The sequence below is a fragment of the Astyanax mexicanus genome, chromosome 14, assembly GCF_023375975.1.
Source record: "Astyanax mexicanus isolate ESR-SI-001 chromosome 14, AstMex3_surface, whole genome shotgun sequence".
NCBI lineage: Eukaryota > Metazoa > Chordata > Actinopteri > Characiformes > Acestrorhamphidae > Astyanax > Astyanax mexicanus.
In genome coordinates this window covers 20815330-20833153 of record NC_064421.1, presented here as the reverse complement: position 1 = coordinate 20833153, position 17824 = coordinate 20815330, and the positions used below count along the sequence as shown (strand labels likewise).

The 17824-nt window shown below is 36.8% G+C and overlaps 1 protein-coding gene across 9 annotated transcripts in view; it reads left to right on the top strand.

Annotated features, from left to right (window-relative positions):
• ralgapa2 (Ral GTPase activating protein catalytic subunit alpha 2) overlaps positions 1–17824 on the top strand; it is a 149240-nt gene that overhangs the window by 15051 nt on the left and 116365 nt on the right. For all 9 annotated transcript variants that reach the window (XM_049463346.1, XM_049463345.1, XM_049463344.1 and 6 more), the window contains exons 2-3: positions 11096–11206; positions 13250–13299. In XM_049463346.1, the coding sequence (XP_049319303.1) occupies positions 11096–11206; positions 13250–13299 (161 nt within the window). The remainder of the gene's footprint in view (positions 1–11095; positions 11207–13249; positions 13300–17824) is intronic.

Sequence of the window (17824 nt, the reverse complement as noted above, 5' to 3'; positions counted from 1 at the left end):
TAGGTAAGAAAACAGTTGAATAGACGAATAAAGCACTGAATATCAACAGTATTTTCTTAAGCACAAATTGTCTGTATTTACCTACTGGCATCAGACACATACAAACAAACAAACACACACACACACACAAAAATTCCAGACTAGACCAAAAACTAATTTTAAGGATTAATTAAGGATCCTAAAATTAGTTTTTAGCTATTAGATTTTATCTTTGCATCATGTGTAAGAACTGCTGAAATGCTCTCCTGTTATCCCTCCTGTAAGCTTCTCTCTCCATGTCTACCAGAGCACTCTCTTCCCATCCGTGGCACCGTGCAGATTGGCGTGACAGGTCATGCTGCTGGATGGAGGGATGTAGAAAGCAGCTTGTCAAGCTCTGATGGGTTTCTGACATGCATCCCACTCCAGAGATCTGATCCAGTCATCTGTAGTCTGACTGCCTGCCACACATATAAACACACATTCCTGTTATATTGGTATATTCACAGATACTGGCAACATAAGCACAGTGCATTGGTCTGCCTTGTATATTATATAAAGTATTTTTTTGACAAACACTCTGAGCCACTCTGAGTGTTTTTATAGTTGGTAACTGATGTTTGATGTCGGTTTAGCTCACATTTCAACAGCTTCTGTTGCTTCTTGGCCTCATAGTGTAATTATAGTAATAGTAGTTGTCCAGTCAGAATATTATGACCACCCCCATTCTTCCATGTCACCCATTCAGCAAACACTATTATTCTTCCTTCACCATGTTCTTTAAGGGTCAGGACCGCAATGGCCCACTAGATATCAGGTATTATTTGGTTGGTGGATCATTTTCAGCACTGCAGTAAACCATATATAAACCACAGTCAAAGACTGCCTATAATTTGACACCCATATACATCACCAACTTCCTATATTTTGCTTTGGGATGATTCCTGGATCTGTAATGCAGCTGTTTTCCTTCTTGTCTCTGGGGCTTTTGATTTTCTATGCTGACTTCAGTAAGTGAAATGCATTCTGATTGGGTTTCAAGCTAGATGATTTGCTTGGCCAGTCATAAAATTGACCATAGTTTCTTTAATAGTAGGTTTTGGAACACTATCCTTCTGCAAAGTGAAGCAGCATGCTTTATATTTCCAAACATTTGTTTAGATATGATCAGCTCAGATTCTCATCAGTATTTAGAATATTGACCTTATGTCATCAGTCAAAACTAACAATTTTCCTCCACTGGTATCCATTTGTCTGCATATCCCCCTGTTACACAGGTTATGTAGTTTTTCTTTGGATGAGTAGTTCCGTCTTTTGTTCAGTCACTCTGGAGCAGGTTAATTTTTATCGGTTTTGTCTATTAAACTTTGCTTTATGAGGTTGTTTTGTGTTTAACTTTCTTTTCTAAAGGCTTTCTAGCAGTTTGCATTAAGATGCACTGAATATTTGTTAACTAATATTATTCAGCTTAAAATGGCAAAGAAATAAAAACGCTGAATAATTTGTACCTAACATTTAACATTGAATTTATTGAAAGTGAAATTCTGTAACATTACGATTTTTAAGCAGCGACAACAGGCCACACTCCACCCCTCCTCCCCACAGGCCCAGGCAGCACTGCATGTACAATTCAGAGAGAGGTAGAAAGCCTGCATGGAGATGAAAAAGCTGGCAGGTTACTTTACTCACACAAATCAAACTAATTAAATAAAGAATTTAGCATCACTTATCATGCTTGGTATCAGTTTACTTGCTACTAGGGTTGCAGCGGTAACCGGTTTCACGGTATACCGTGGTATTAAAATGCACGGTTATCATACCGTGTGTGTTTGCTTATTACCGGTAAAACGCAAGCCAGCGGTGAAACTCACCCGCGCATGCGCAACTCTGCTCCGCTTCAGCTACTCAGCACACAGCGGTGAGAACGGCAGAAAGTGCTAGACTAGAGCTTCATTAACAATTATTATTGTTAATGAAAACGAACCAAATAACGAAAACTGAAAGTGAAACTTAACTAACCTATTTATAAGCGCTGTTTTCACTCCCGCAGTTCTACAGCGGGAGGTGTTGTGCTGATTCTGTCCGCGAAGCGGGAGTCGGATTGAGCAGGGAGTCGGATTCGGCACAACAGCGGCAGCGCGGCAGCACCTCGCGGTCCGCGGTGTTAGTTGTAAGCGCTCGCGCTAGCCGCAAAATACGACAGAAAACACTGAGAAACTGCAGAATTATGTATTGGACTAAAATGAGCACGAGGAGATAAAAGAGAACCTTTAACTGTGAGTAGCTCACATCAGAACACGCAAATCTCTCTCTCTCTCTGTCTCTCTCTCTCTGTGTCTCTCTCTCTCGCACGTGAACTTCTCCGCACTGTGTTTAGCTGTTCTTAAAAATCATTTTAATTAAATAATAGTTCTATGCTTCTGTGTTAGTGTTAATTAACATAATTCTGATCATATTTCGCTCATTCAAACAGCCTGAAAACAGACTTGTAATCTTGTAATCAACAAGATTGTAATCAATGTGGCCGTAAAGTCACAGCTAAAGGAGGAAATACATCAAACCTGTTCTCCCATCTTCGAAAACACCACCCCGCTGTGCAGTGGAAAGTATGTGTTCAGTTTATAATTTTAATCTGAACATAAATAAAACCTCTTTGTAGTCGTGCACAACCCATGCGGTAAGCACCCGCAAAAGCGCTGAGTTATCCGAAATTTGGGCACGCAGGTACAGGCGTGAAGTGCGTGCTACGATGGATTCACGTGTCCGTGTAAAGGTCCTAGGCGGACTGGATGTGAAAGACGCCATTCATTTACATGCGTTTATTTTCAAATTCTGACGTGCCTGTTTTTCATATGTTGAAGGTTTTAAGGTATGAAAGCCTTAAAATAGAAATCTCTATTGTGAGGATCATGTCAGAAATAAATCCCCTCTTTCTGCAGTATCTGGTTATATACCAACTTTTTTATATATATACACTCTTAATGCCCTTAAGAGTAGTGGAAAAACATGGTTTCCTTCACCTGATGGTGTAGTTTCTACAATAAATAGTTAATTGAACAAAAAACCTTTGTTGTAATTTCTTTAAGGGTCAGTTTAATAATATATGTAACAAACTGTGATACCGTGATAACCGTGATACCGCGGTATTTTCCGAGACGGTTATCATACCGTGAAAATCTCATACCGTTGCAACCCTACTTGCTACCTTTTCATAATCTGTCTTTTTTCCATCTGAAAAATATGAGCTGTACAGGGCTAGGTTAGTAATGATAGCTTTAGCATTTGTTTGTTTGCACAGAAGTGTTTGTACTCTTTTAAAGGGAACAAATCTGCTTTATTTAACTAGTTTACAGTCTGACTGTTGTATCTGGGTCAGTACACCACTGTTGGACTTGGCCCACTGATCTGGTACTGAAGAGAATTCTGTAAGCCTGAATCCTGACTGAAAGCTTGCAGCGTACATTCAGCTTTACAGGAACTGAGAGTGTCAGTGATGGCCTTGGTACAAGGCCAGTGTAATACACCCGGATGGACTCCTCTTCAACACAGGATGTTGTCACAGGGACCTTTCTCTTTCTCCATCCATACACAAATCATATATAATATTCTCTCCCTCCCTGAGGATGTGTCTGTTGCTAGACTCTCTCTTCTTTTGATGAGTCAGCATGTTTTCCAGGAAGAGACTGAACACAATGAAGAGTGCTGAAAAGCCGAGCATGTGAGGCTCGCTGATAAGAGCTCCACCCATAGCATTATTGCTGCTCTCGCTCGTACGTGCATGTAGATGGTGGGCAGACGTTTCACTTCTGTATTAAACGTTCAAGACTTTTCTCATCTCAAGATATTTTTTTTGCAATACTGAACAATAAAACATAATAATGTCAGTGTTTTAGTTTAGAGCAAGTTAGCCTGTCTTGATGATTTACTGAATCTCAATAATACACAGAACATCGGCTCTGAAATTAGAAATTCGAAAGTTTAAATTAGAAAGTCAATTTTTCGAAAGCTGCTACATTGCTTTCTTTACTCTAAAAAAAAAAAAAAAAAAAATATATATATATATATATATATATATATATATATATATATATACACTACCGTTCAAAAGTTTGGGGTCACATTGAAACGTCCTTATTTTTTGAAGGAAAAGCACTGTACTTTTCAATGAAGATAACTTTAAACTAGTCCTAACTTTAAACAAATACACTCTGTACATTGCTAATGTGGTAAATGACTATTCTAGCTGCAAATGTCTGGTTTTGGTGCTATATCTACATAGGTGTATAGAGGCCCATTTCCAGCAACTATCACTCCAGTGTTCTAATGGTACAATGTGTTTGCTCATTGGCTCAGAAGGCTAATTGATGATTAGAAAACCCTTGTGCAATCATGTTCACACACCTGAAAACAGTCTAGCTCATTACAGAAGCTACAAAACTGACCTTCCTTTGAGCAGATTGAGTTTCTGGAGCATCACATTTGTGGGGTCAATTAAACGCTCAAAATGGCCAGAAAAAGAGAACTTTAATCTGAAAATCGACAGTCTATTCTTGTTCTTAGAAATGAAGGCTATTCCATGCGAGAAATTGCTAAGAAATTGAAGATTTCCTACAACGGTGTGTACTACTCCCTTCAGAGGACAGCACAAACAGGCTCTAACCAGAGTAGAAAAAGAAGTGGGAGGCCGCGTTGCACAACTAAGCAAGAAGATAAGTACATTAGAGTCTCTAGTTTGAGAAACAGACGCCTCACAGGTCCCCAACTGGCATCTTCATTAAATAGTACCCGCAAAACACCAGTGTCAACATCTACAGTGAAGAGGCGGCTGCGGGATTTTGGGCTTCAGGGCAGAGTGGCAAAGAAAAAGCCATATCTGAGACTGGCTAATAAAAGAAAAAGATTAAGATGGGCAAAAGAACACAGACATTGGACAGAGGAAGACTGGAAAAAAGTGTTGTGGACGGATGAATCCAAGTTTGAGGTGTTTGGATCACAAAGAAGAACGTTTGTGAGACGCAGAACAAATGAATAGATGCTGGAAGAATGCCTGACGCCATCTGTTAAGCATGGTGGAGGTAATGTGATGGTCTGGGGTTGCTTTGGTGCTGGTAAGGTGGGAGATTTGTACAGGGTAAAAGGGATTCTGAATAAGGAAGGCTATCACTCCATTTTGCAACGCCATGCCATACCCAGTGGACAGCGCCTGATCTGAGCCAGTTTCGTCCTACAACAGGACAATGACCCTAAACACACCTCCAAATTGTGCAAGAACTATTTACAGCAGAAGCAGGCAGCTGGTATTCTATTGGTAATGGAGGGGCCAGCGCAGTCACCAGATCTGAACCCCATTGAGCTGTTGTGGGAGCAGCTTGACCGTATGGTACGCCAGAAGTGCCCATCCAACCAATCCAACTTGTGGGAGCTGCTTCTAGAAGCGTGGGGTGCAATTTCTCCAGCTTACCTCAACAAATTAACAGCTAGAATGCCAAAGGTGTGCAATGCTGTAATTGCTGCAAATGGAGGATTCTTTGATGAAAGCAAAGTTTGATGTAAAAACAATGTTATTTCAAATACAAATCATTATTTCTAACCTTGTCAATGTCTTGACTCTATTTTCTATTCATTTCACAACGTATGGTGGTGAATAAGTGTGACTTTTCATGGAAAACACAAAATTGTTTGAGTGACCCCAAACTTTTGAACGGTAGTGTATATATATATATATATATATATATATATATATATATATATATATATATATATATATATATATATATATTTTTACATGCAGCACAGTGTTCAGCATAATTGATGATGTAAAAGGTATAACGTACATGTATAATGGTCCAAGTGTTTCCAGAAAGGACCAGCAAACCGCAACAGGGTCATGAGCGCCAAAGACCCCTACTGAAAAATAGTCAGGGCCCAATCCGCATTTTTCCAGTTTGGTACACAATGGCCAGTACTAATACTTATGTTATTTATTTGACATTAGTATTTTTTTATAGAAAATCACTCTTATTGTTTGTAATGTGTTTAAGGACACATCATGAGGTGTCTAGGAGGACAGAATGTCTAGGAGAGCAAAACATATACATCAATACATTTCATTTAAATGTATTCCAAAGCAGTTTATTTGTTATAGGCAATACCTGGGCTGTAAATCTTTCCAACATGTTCCACTAAAGATAGTAACTAGTTATTAAGTATAATATAAAGTGACCCACTATTCTGTAATCCCTTTAGTCTTTGGGTTATCTGCTGAAATTTTCTAAAAAGCTTGAACAAGTCATTTTCTCAGGTAAAGTCTCAGCAGATGCTGATTAAACAAGCTAATTATATGATAGCTGTAGTCACCCCTCAGCATTTTTGTTTTTCTGTATTGATTTTTTTGGCATATTAGACCCCCCAAAATTAACAGATAATTTTGCTAATACAGCATGGTGCTCTTTCATGTAAAACCTCAGCAGATGCTCTGTTAAACTGGGAAAACTGTACATCACAGGCCACTTCTATCCCTCAGCATGCTGGTTTTACTCAGATTACATGTAAAGTGTTGCATTTTGGCATTTCCACACTGAAATATCTCCAAATGAAAAAACAGCTTTGCTCACTGAGGCTGAAGCTGTTATGGGTTCATGATAAACCATGGAACTGGAATATGGATTGGTGCTGTGTTTTACCTAAATGTTGTGGCAGGTTTATAGTCCAGCACAAAACTTTATTAGTAACGGATCAGCTATGTTCGCCCGATATTCGATATGTTAAATAACGCCCTGATAATGATATTGACATGGGTTTGTCTCATTTCTAATCAGAACGCTGATCAGTACCTCGCAAGTTGCTGGACAATCTACTGCTTATGTGCCACAGAAAACACTACTGCTCTCGTCCCACATCACTGTAAGTTTTTGTGTGTTTGGTTGGAACTGGTAAAACTAAGTTTTAAGCTGTTTACTGCTGACAGTCATCATTTAAATGCTTGCACAAGTTTGTAGGTCCTCAGCAGTAGGTTCAGAAAGTCAGTCATGACCACAGAACCGCTGCCTGTGATGCTGGTGGTTTTTACGTTCTGAAAAACAAGAAATGCAGATAATGTGGTGCCACTCCTGGTTTCAATTCTACGATTTTTAGTTCTCTAAATTTTTCTGCACCATATTAACAGTGAATCAGAAGCCATATTTGTACCTTCACATCTAAAGTTTGTATTTGGTACTCTTATATAAATGTAGGTTCTACAGGTTTTAGGTTAAGGCTCTGAGGGCAAGACTTGAGTCATTTGCCAGGCAGGGTCACATGAATTATTGACATAGTAAATGTCATATTTAATCAATTTTAAAGTAAAGAGCATGTATTTTGGTCTCAGTCCTTCCTTTGCCAAATTGACTTTGACGATTATATGATGCCGGTGGTGCCCTGGGAAAATTGGATTGGCTGTTTTTTTTTTTTCTTCTTGTGTTAATTTTGTTGGACCAGTCCCTTAAACTGTTAGGGGGCCTTCATATAGACTTTTATAAATTGAAGTAAATGCAGTGAGTTTTCAATATTTGGTCAGTAATCCACTGGGAGGAGGTTACACATGAACTGGAGGGTCTTATTGACTGAGCAAAGACAGTGAGAGCGGGAGAGGAAGCCCCACACTGTGCTATGCTCACACCAGGCCTTCTCAGTGGTTCATCGGTCACATTGGCTACTGCATGGTACTGTTTTGCTTAGTAGAATGTCGACATGTAGTGTCAGGTCTTTAGGTGTGGTGGGCTATAAGCTTCCACTGCAAGAAGACTTTTAACAACCAAATATTGACAAAAAGAATAACACACCCAGGATTGCTGCAAAACTGAGACGATGGACACTAAGGGCAGTTTTCACACTTGTCTGCAGGATCGATTCTGGGCGTGCTTAGGAGAGGGGCTCATTATTATCAATTACTTTGCTCCAGTCCTGTGTAAGTAAGTAAGTAAGGTTTTATTAGGCATACACTGATGGAAATGGTAGTAGAGTCAGCTTGTAAATTTGCTTTCACACTTGACCAAAACTTACAGGTTTGCTGAACAAGGTCTTGGAAAAAAGGCTCACCCCCACAGCAAGGGTTTCCCAGCAGTGTTTCTACCAGTTTGCAACACTTTTTAGGCTTGGCAATTTGCCCAATTTAATGCCAATAAAACACTTATAGAGCCAGCTGAGACAACAGCTTTGGCAGCCTACGAGTGTTCAGAATCTATAAGCCCAGCTGTAACATATGTGGGCAAATCTGCTTTGAACTAAGGGCTGCCTATATCAATTTCAGTTTTAAGCCATGGACGATTGAATATGGTGTATGTGCTCTCATTCAAGATCTCTGATGTAAAATTGACTTTTGGTGTAGTAGAATACAAGAAGTTTATTAAAAACCATGTTACTGCCATGTTAAGGCAAAGGCAAAAGATGGTGATGTAAACAGCAGTTTTATTAAGCTTCTTGTGCTCTTTTAAAGTTATAAATGCATCGTTTTAAATGTCAGGGCTTTCCGGATTCTACCAATGATGTGTGGTGCCTGAAAAACAGTGTAAAAAACAATTTGTCTTCAGGGGAAAAATATGCCCCATATTATACATTCTAAAGCATGTTTGGACAAACTTTAAAACATTACTGGATCTGAGAAAGCTGCTGGAGAACAGTGGTGGGCTATTCAACAAAGGTTAGTACTCTTTATCATCAAAAAGTCAATTTTACACTAGAGTTTCCCTTTAATGAAGCTCTGTGCGCTAATAGAAAATTATCATTGTTGGCTTGATGCCCTGGTGTGCACACCTTCAATACTTGTCCAGTGTTCTGTGGCTTTTCTGGCAGTTGAATGGTGAGAAAGCCTCATGTTTGCATAACTTTTAAAACAGAAAAGCACTGAAAGTTCCATATGTCGGGCTTAGAATGAAGCAGTTCAGAGCTTGAGCATTTAAATCAAGGCCAACAGTAAAAAAATATATGTAAATATTTACCAAATATACAGAAACCAGCGAAATGGTTCAATTTCGTTTTATTAGCCCAATAATGAGTGGCTCAATGTGTTGGCCTGTTTATGATTCTGCATTTATCCAGTGGTGGGCTTATGGTGTCTGGCAGCATTCCAGTAGAATATTTCACCCATCAATTCTCTTCCTTCTAATTATCTGTCATCCAGTCCCAGTGCTATTAGAAACCAGGCCAACGCCGCTGCTACAAATTGGCTTCAAATGCCAGCATTTCCCTCGAGTTGCATGTTGGGGCTATACAGGGAGATTTCAGCCCTCCGTGCACTCGCTGGCTTGCTTTGCTGAAGGTGTTAAGCTTTGAGCTGCAACCGAAAGAAAGGCGTAATTACACGTTTAGCATGTGACCACCTCCCTCATTTGCTTATCCGTAGCATAGAAAACCGCAGTGTTAAAGGATTAGGACTTGATGCTAGATTGATTCTTGAAAAGACTTATAATGAATCATTATTAAACTGTTGTTGTCCTCTGTGTTTCTTTTGTTTATAGAATATTACAACTTTCTATTATTAAGTTAAAATAGAATTGAAAATTGGTATACAAGTTTTAAACTCTACTACTAATATGTCCCTTTGTCCCCCTCCCCTTAACCTTTTGTGGAAACCACAGAATTAGATCAAAACTAGGTATTTTGATGTAGCCTATCAGAATAAAATGGAGGCTTAGAAGACAGGGGGGGCAACAGAAAATGTCAGATTAAGAGTGTTTGTTTATTTATTTGAACTGAATTAATCATGAACCAACTTCCTAAAAGCATGTTAGCATTACGAAAAATGTAACCGCTAACAGCAGAGCCCTTGAAACCTGTAGCATCACCACCTCTCCTTCGTAATCTTGAACAGATATGTTTTAAATCTGACAGACCAGACTTGTGAGCATCTGTGTGCTAGCAACACAATACTAAGTGTTTATATTGTTTGTGATGTGTCTATTTATGAAGCACTGCATTATGTTTTTGCTCTTTTTTGTGAATGGTATTACGGTATGCAAAAGACAAGAGGCTGGAACACCTATTTTATTGTCTGTATACCAAATACCGAAAAATACCAAATACCAAAAACAGTCATACCGGACATACAGGACTGTAGGAATTTTAGGAGCAAAGAATTTCTTAATTTAATAAGATTGTATTTTAAATATAATTATTGATATTTTCATTTTATTCAATTTTTCTTGTTCAGATGTTTCTTAAAGCTGCTTTTATATTCTACTTCTTTGTAAATATATGATACACGAATAAGAATTATTTGGTTGTAGAGAAAGTGTCTCACAGTAACTTCTGGTTCATGACTTTACTTAAACTATCTCTGACTTGTAATAATGTCTCCGCCTCTCCTCCATAATCACAAGCAGGTTTACTTTAAATCAGGCATGTCTGAAAACAGATCAGGGGAGCATGTGTGTGCATGTGTTTTGTGCTGTTTGTGATCTGACTAAAATTTACAGTTCTAAATTTTGTTCTTTGTTTTTGTTAATGGTATTACAGTATTAAAGCAACGGTCACTGGAACACCAATTTTATACCACATCGGAATAGCAAATGAACATAAACTCCAGCAATTACTTTTATATTCAAAATGTTTTGTAAATACAGTTATTTGTCATTTTACCTTTTCTGAATGTGAATGTTTGTTCTGTACTGGGTGTTTAAACCGTTAACGTTCGCACCCATCACACACCCTTTCATGCTCAGACCAGCAGTAACACTGTACACAGGGGCTGGACATGTTCAGACACTTCTGTTTGTGAATAATTGGATCTCTTGCTGTGAATCTCAGCTGGCTTTTTATATGTATGACCTATATGTTACAGTATGTTACATATCTTATCCTCACCACACACATTTTATTTGCACCATATACTGTCCTGCACTGTCTGGTCTGTTTAATTTTTTCAAGTCTGCTGTATTTATTGTAGTGTTAAAGTTCTGTTGCACATTTGCACTTAATCTATTGCACTAGGTTCCAGAGGAACGTAATTTCATTGCACTGTGTATCTGTACTCAGATGTAATGACAATAAAATCCTCTTGATTTGCCTCTTTAGAAGAGATAATGAACAGCCAGTTATTAAAAGTTATTTTTATTAACACAGTTTTTTTCTGTCTTTGCAGATAATTGCGAGAAGAGTGAGCTGAAGGCGTTATTTGAAACCAACTGTTCACAGATTTATTTTATCTTCTATGAAAATTTCATTACACTGGAAAGTAACTTAAAACAAAAAGGTAAGTTGTGAGGTAATATCTTGTCAGTTGGTCATTTTTGGCAGATAGTCTCTACAGTGTGGTGGAAATGAGATGTTTTTATCATCTGTATTGGTATGTTGCAGTTTTTAAAGGATGAATATGTATGTGTGTATATATATATATATACATACGTATATATATATATATATATATACACGTATGTATATATATATATACGTATGTATATATATATATATATATATATATATATATATAAATGTTGAGGGCTCCAGAAAGTATTGAGATTATGTCCATATAATGTATGATAAATCAATACTACTGATATTACTGATAAACTGCTAAGTAATTTATTTTTCAAAACCACTGCTAAATATGTGATTTTTATTATTATTATTATTATTATTATTATTATTATTATTATTATTATTATTATTATTATTAGTAGTAGTATTAGTAGTAGTAGTAGTAGTAGTAGTAGTAGTAGTAGTAGTAGTAGTAGTAGTAGTAGTAGTAGTATATTATTTGCTTAAATCTAGTCATTAATTTTTTGGGGGGCTCCTGCTGCAAAACAAAATGTGTCTTTGTTTTTTTGCCGTTACTGAAAGCTCTTATGTTTCAGGGAACAGCAACACAAAGTCTTTACAACCCAGTTAGCCCATCATTTACCATGATTTCAATACATATCACTGACCACTTCTGCTGTATTATAGAGTATTGATTTTTTGAAGTAAAGCATTTTGTTTGTCCATAATAAAAATCGGCATTGCATTATTAATAATGCTGTGAATGTGTAAATGGTTGAAACATCACTGTACAGATGCATCAGTATTCTCCTGATGTTTAATTCATGGGCGAGTGTGACGCGCACTACTCCTTATTTGCCCAGGGTCTCACTCCACTGCTCACTCTAAACAGTAAGGTGACAGCCTGAATGCCTTTAGTACATTCAGATTGTGAGCTGTTGAATTATTAAAGCTGGTGTTCTCTCCTGAGAGCGGAGGAGGGTCAGTAAAAGCACAGTTATGATGTAACAGTCGAGGATTATACTCGGCCTGGCTCGAGGCCATATGCCGCTCATTTGAAGTTAATAAGGCTTTTATTTCTCATTGCAGACCAAAGTGATTTTTCTCTACAGTCCACGGTGAAGGGCAGCCCTCATTTACCCTGAGAAATTAGAACTACTGTACTGAAACATCAGCTGCAGCACAAAGCTTCTGTTACAGTGTCCTTCATTATAAAGCATTGTCTGAATCTGGAAGGCTTTTAGATGGCCTTTAATGGCACCAGTGTTCAGTTTTAGACTTTGATTTTAAGGGTGCACTGTTTTTGGGGGAGGTTTTCAATTAGCGCTCATAACACATTCGTGACCGGTCACCTCATCTTGAACGTCCTTGTTATCGCAATGAAAAATAGCATTGCATACCTTCATGAATTTAAGATGCAACTGTATACAATTTAAGCAGTCACAAAAGTACAATATTAAATTGGAAATTGTTTGAAAATTGTTTTTATAATACACAGTATTTATTGCAATATTTTGACATTCAGACAAAAAAAGTTTCAGTAACTACAGATTCTTAAAAAATGCAATCCAATACAGTGATTTATTTACAGAATTAGCTGCACTCCATCCAATTAAACAGGACTAGTTACACTCTGTGTAATGATAATAATGTCCATTGTATTCAGAGATTTTTTTTTTTTTTGCGGGGGAAAAAGTATTATTTTTATTGATCCATTAATAAAAGGAATAAAACTTAAAAGCTTTTTAGACACTATTATTCTATGTATATATATATTTTCATTTTTACATTTTATATGGACACCTGGCAATATTAATCATAATATTATTTAACACATTAACTCTTTCCCCTGGTTCAGATACCCAAGGCAGTGAAGGAGTTGTAATTGTAATTTATGAAGAAAAGTAATAGAAACACTGCTGCTGGAAATGGAATGTTTTTGCTCTGATCAATCAGAGAATACACAAATAACTGTCTGAAAAACTGAGACATTTTTACATAACTCATTATTGGTTGTCTTCTCTCATTTTGCTTGCAGGGAACAAATCTCAGCGTGAGGAGCTGGACTCCATCCTCTTTATTTTTGAAGTAAGTGACACTTTCCTTTTTGCTAGATTTCCTATTATTTGTGTTAAAATTGGGGAATGTCTCCTCTACATTTTACAGATTTAGTATGACATATTTAATTTGGTTTATCCTTCCGGGACTAAGAGAAGATAGGAAATGTAAATATAGTAATATTTCCTCCCCACATTATGTGATAGTCTGGGATGATAGCTGTTTAAAGCCAGCCTAAATTCATGGCCTTTTTTTTTTTTACAATTGACGTTTGGTGTGAATCAGCCTTGAAATCACTCTGTAAGGCAATATAAACTGAAGCTTGTTAGGTGCTGTCTAAAATTCATGCTTCCATTAACTGTGCTAAGAAAGTCCTGTCACCAACATAGCAGAATGGAATTAAAGGGTCTTTAGTGGAAACATAATAAGATTGCTATTCTCACAATTCTACTTAGGAGAAGTAAAAGTAGTAGAATTGAAAATTTTTAGGAAGACACAAATTTAGCTATATTAGCAGTGTGACCAGTGGTGGTATTACTGGATGTTTCTGTTCTTGTTTTAAATATTAGCATTATATAGTAGAAGATTTTTTTGTCTTTGTAAACCTTTTATGAGTCATATCTATGTGCCTCAAGTAATTCATTTATTATTTGCTGTGATGTCTATAGGTGGTGTCTGAATTAAACCATTTATAGATAAGATTTATTTTTACATAAGGAGTTTGGGTACTTTAATAAATGTATTACTAGTGTATCCTATGTTGGTCATTTTTTCATCCCAGCGCCTTCAGTACCTTCTGTGAAACATTTTGTAGATTAACTCTTGGTTATATTAATCCTTTGTGAATTGACATGTTGGCAACATGATATAATTATTCATTCCTCTTCTAGAAAGTTAGTTTTATGGGATTCCTCATACAGGAATTTAGTGTGTCATGTATTCATGGCACAGGGGATGTAACCAGAAACATTTGTCATAAATCAAGCGGGTTGTACAAGTCTGTGATAAATGTGAAAAATCCCTAGCATTGTACAATACAGTATTTGAATAGTGACTATTTTCTAAAAGATCTTCTCAGAGGAGACACACCTCTTCCAGCTCTACAATTTATACTGAGATTTCTTTTCCTGTGCATATCATTACAGTCCTGTGGTAAAATGGCATTACCCCACCTCTGTGTGAAACTAATCCTATTCGAATAGGCTGTTATACTCTCTTATTGTCAGTTACGAAATCCCGAGCCAGGTTAGACTGTCCTACACCCTGGGTTATGCAATGTTACATGAGCAAATAAATTCATTGAGACATTTCTACAAGCTATTTTTGGCTGATGTCAAAGCATTTTACGCTGATAGAGTTGAAACAAAGTGATTCATGCTTTCTCACCAGCAGTTTATTATTTTGTTTATTTGTTTGTTTTTCAATATAAGCCGATTAAGACTCTGTTAGATTTAGCAGTTGTTGTTTAATATCCTGCATGTCAGTAGAATGTGATGAGCACTGTGTCCTTGTGAGCTTTGTGTAGGTGGTTGTTGTTTCTCTCAGCTGTCAGCAGGTTTCTCGCTGCTCGCTTGCCCCTCCTGGAGGCACAGTCCACTGTTGTGTTGTCTCCCCCTGGCTTTTTTCTCCACCTGGCTGAAACGGCAGTTTCACTTTCCAATACAAACAGACAGGCTGGCAGGCATGGTGCTCTCTAGTTACATTTGCTCAGGGAGGTGAGAAATGGTCTCAGGGTATATGGAGAGTGTTAGCATTGTGTGAACAGTGGTCGACTTAAAAGGTCACCCTGGAGAAATGTTGGGAGTTTTATGTGCTGTGAAGAAGCCCGTTTTAGAGTTTACATGGCCTGACCAACAACTGAACATTTGATTTTATATATACAGCTCTGGGGACCACTTACTTAGACCACTTACAAATTGTGAGTTTCTTTGGTTTTATTTTGGATGATCACAAGCCGTCAAAACAAGCTGAACTGCTTGGATTTTTGCACCAGGAGTGGCTAAAGTTATCCAAAAGCAGTGTGTAGGACTGGTGGAGGAGAACATGCCAAGATGCATGAAGTGTAATTAAACTGTAATTAAAAACCAGGGTTATTCCACCAAATATTGACTTCTGAACTTTGTGACAATGAACTTGTTTTCTTTACATTATTTGAGATCTGAAAGCTCTGCAATATTTTTATTTGGAATTTGGGAGAAATGTTGTCATATACCTATAAATAGCAAAATCAGAGAAACTCATTCAAAAGTGGTCTCTTAATTTTTCGTTAGCTGTATATATATATCTGAAATATATTCTAATGACACCAGGTGGAATGCATTGTGGTTTTGTCAGTAAGACATATATTTAGACCTCACACTACCTTGACTTTTTTGCTCTTCAGTATACATTCTAGGTATACAAATATTGGTAACAAATATTTAGACTTTAGACTTTACATGAACTATTGTTTAGCAACTCCAGGAACTCCTTCAAGAGGCTGAGAAAACTGTTCCAGGTGACTCAAAGTCATGAAGACACTGAGATTAAAATACCAAGTGTGTGCAGATCTGACCTCAAAGATAAAAAAAAATGCGGCTGCTCAGAGAAATCTAAATTATAAAATAAATTCTGTTTTGTTTTTTTTAGGTTTACAAAATATATCCGCATGTTTTCATGTATACCTTTAATGTCTTCAATATTAAATCTACAATTGAAAAAAATATCATAAGAAGAAAGAAAACACATTAAATGAGAGGAGGTGTATCCAAATTTTTGACTGGTACTGTATGTGATCCCATTCCCACACTTACCGAATGGTTAACCCCACCCCCACTCTCACACATGACATTGAAGTTTAGTTCCACACAGCAAGACATTGTGAAGGTATTTACAGCTTCAAGGGGAGTAGTAAAATAGATATATTGCTCTTGCAAATAATATCATCAGTATAATTACTTTTTAAACTGTAAATAGTAAGAAACTTTTAAAGGATCATCAAGTAATATTTATGCTGTATTCAATCTACCTCAGATGTCTTATGTCGGAGGTGGGAATTATACTTAAAATCACTTAAATCACCTGTTATTGTTAACCTTATCCCATGTTGTTAACAGCATGAAAACAGGTTTGGACGGTACTGTGTTTTGGACTGATTTATTGAGACACTAATAGGTAGAAGTGATAATAAACTGTAAAATAATACTGTTGACATGTGGACCACAATCTTGGATTCTGAATTCTGAGTTGCTGAGGATTTACTGGTTTCCTAGTAAGAATTCCTGCCTAGGAAATTCTGTCTTCTAATGGGCTTTGCATCCCAGTTCAAATGAAATGCAGCACTAGTCTTTTAATTGGTTCCACATACACATATACTTGCATCTCTTTTACATACATGTTTTTTATTGAAACAAATGTGCTTATTCTATGGCATTTCCCAAAGAAACCTTTGACGTGTCTTTATTCTTAAGACTGCAGTATTCTAGGCATCACAGTGGAATAGGCTGTTTTGTGGCATAGTGTCCAGTTATAGAGTGAAAATGCTCTATAAATTGCAATGCTTACAAGCAACATTAAACTCAAAGCATGGGAAATGTGTTTTTTTGATGATATGACGCATTTAATGATCAGACAAATTAACTTAAATTTGAAACAGACCTTATTTAATGCCATCCTAATATGTATACCCTACGGCTTGACAGAAGCTTTTGTAGAAAGATTAATGTTCTTCATTTAACCTGGCAGTGGTTTTATTGTTGTGGATGTAGTGCTGGGCGGTATACCGGTTCACGTGATATACCAGTGGGGAAATTCAAACCTCTAAGAATTTTTCACATATTGCCATATCGCTAAAGGTGCTGTAGAGCGCCGTGTAGAACAGAACAGCTGAAGAAGCATACAGCTCGCAAGATAATTCTAGCCAGTTAGCATCACAAGCTAATACACCAGAGTGACTTGAGTGAGTATCTGTTTTTTTTAAGGTCTATTGTTTACATTCTTTAGCAGTTTTTCTGCTAATGAAGTAGGATTTCTTTATATATTGTGCAATTTTGTGGGACAAAGTAAAGCCAATACCAACCAAAGCCTTAATTCAACTCTCCTGTTGTGTTCAATTTGTCCCGTTTAAAAGTTTGAAGATCTAGGAAAAATTGTTAAAAGTATTTTTTTCAGTATGAAATTCTTCTGCTTGCCTTAATAAGTGTAATCAACATATATTATGAAAATGGTTCATCTCACATATTTGCAACCACCCACTGCAAAAACTAAAACTAAAAAACATTGCAATGTTATGTTTCAATGTTATGTCAAATTATTGTTTTATATGTTGGTCTTTCAAAAGTAATAAAGTAGTAAAACATTAAAAACATAAAAACATTTTTTTTAAGGAAAAACGAGTGAAATATCCTAATTGAAGAATTACCTGTTACTGGTAAGACACCATTGCACTAAATATTGATAGAATAAATAGTAATGGAGTTAGTAAAAGAAGGATTTGTAAGGATTTTTTTGGGTTTCAGACATCTTTTGAATAATTAAACATACACCGGTTCAAAATTACCCTGGAACACCATTGTTG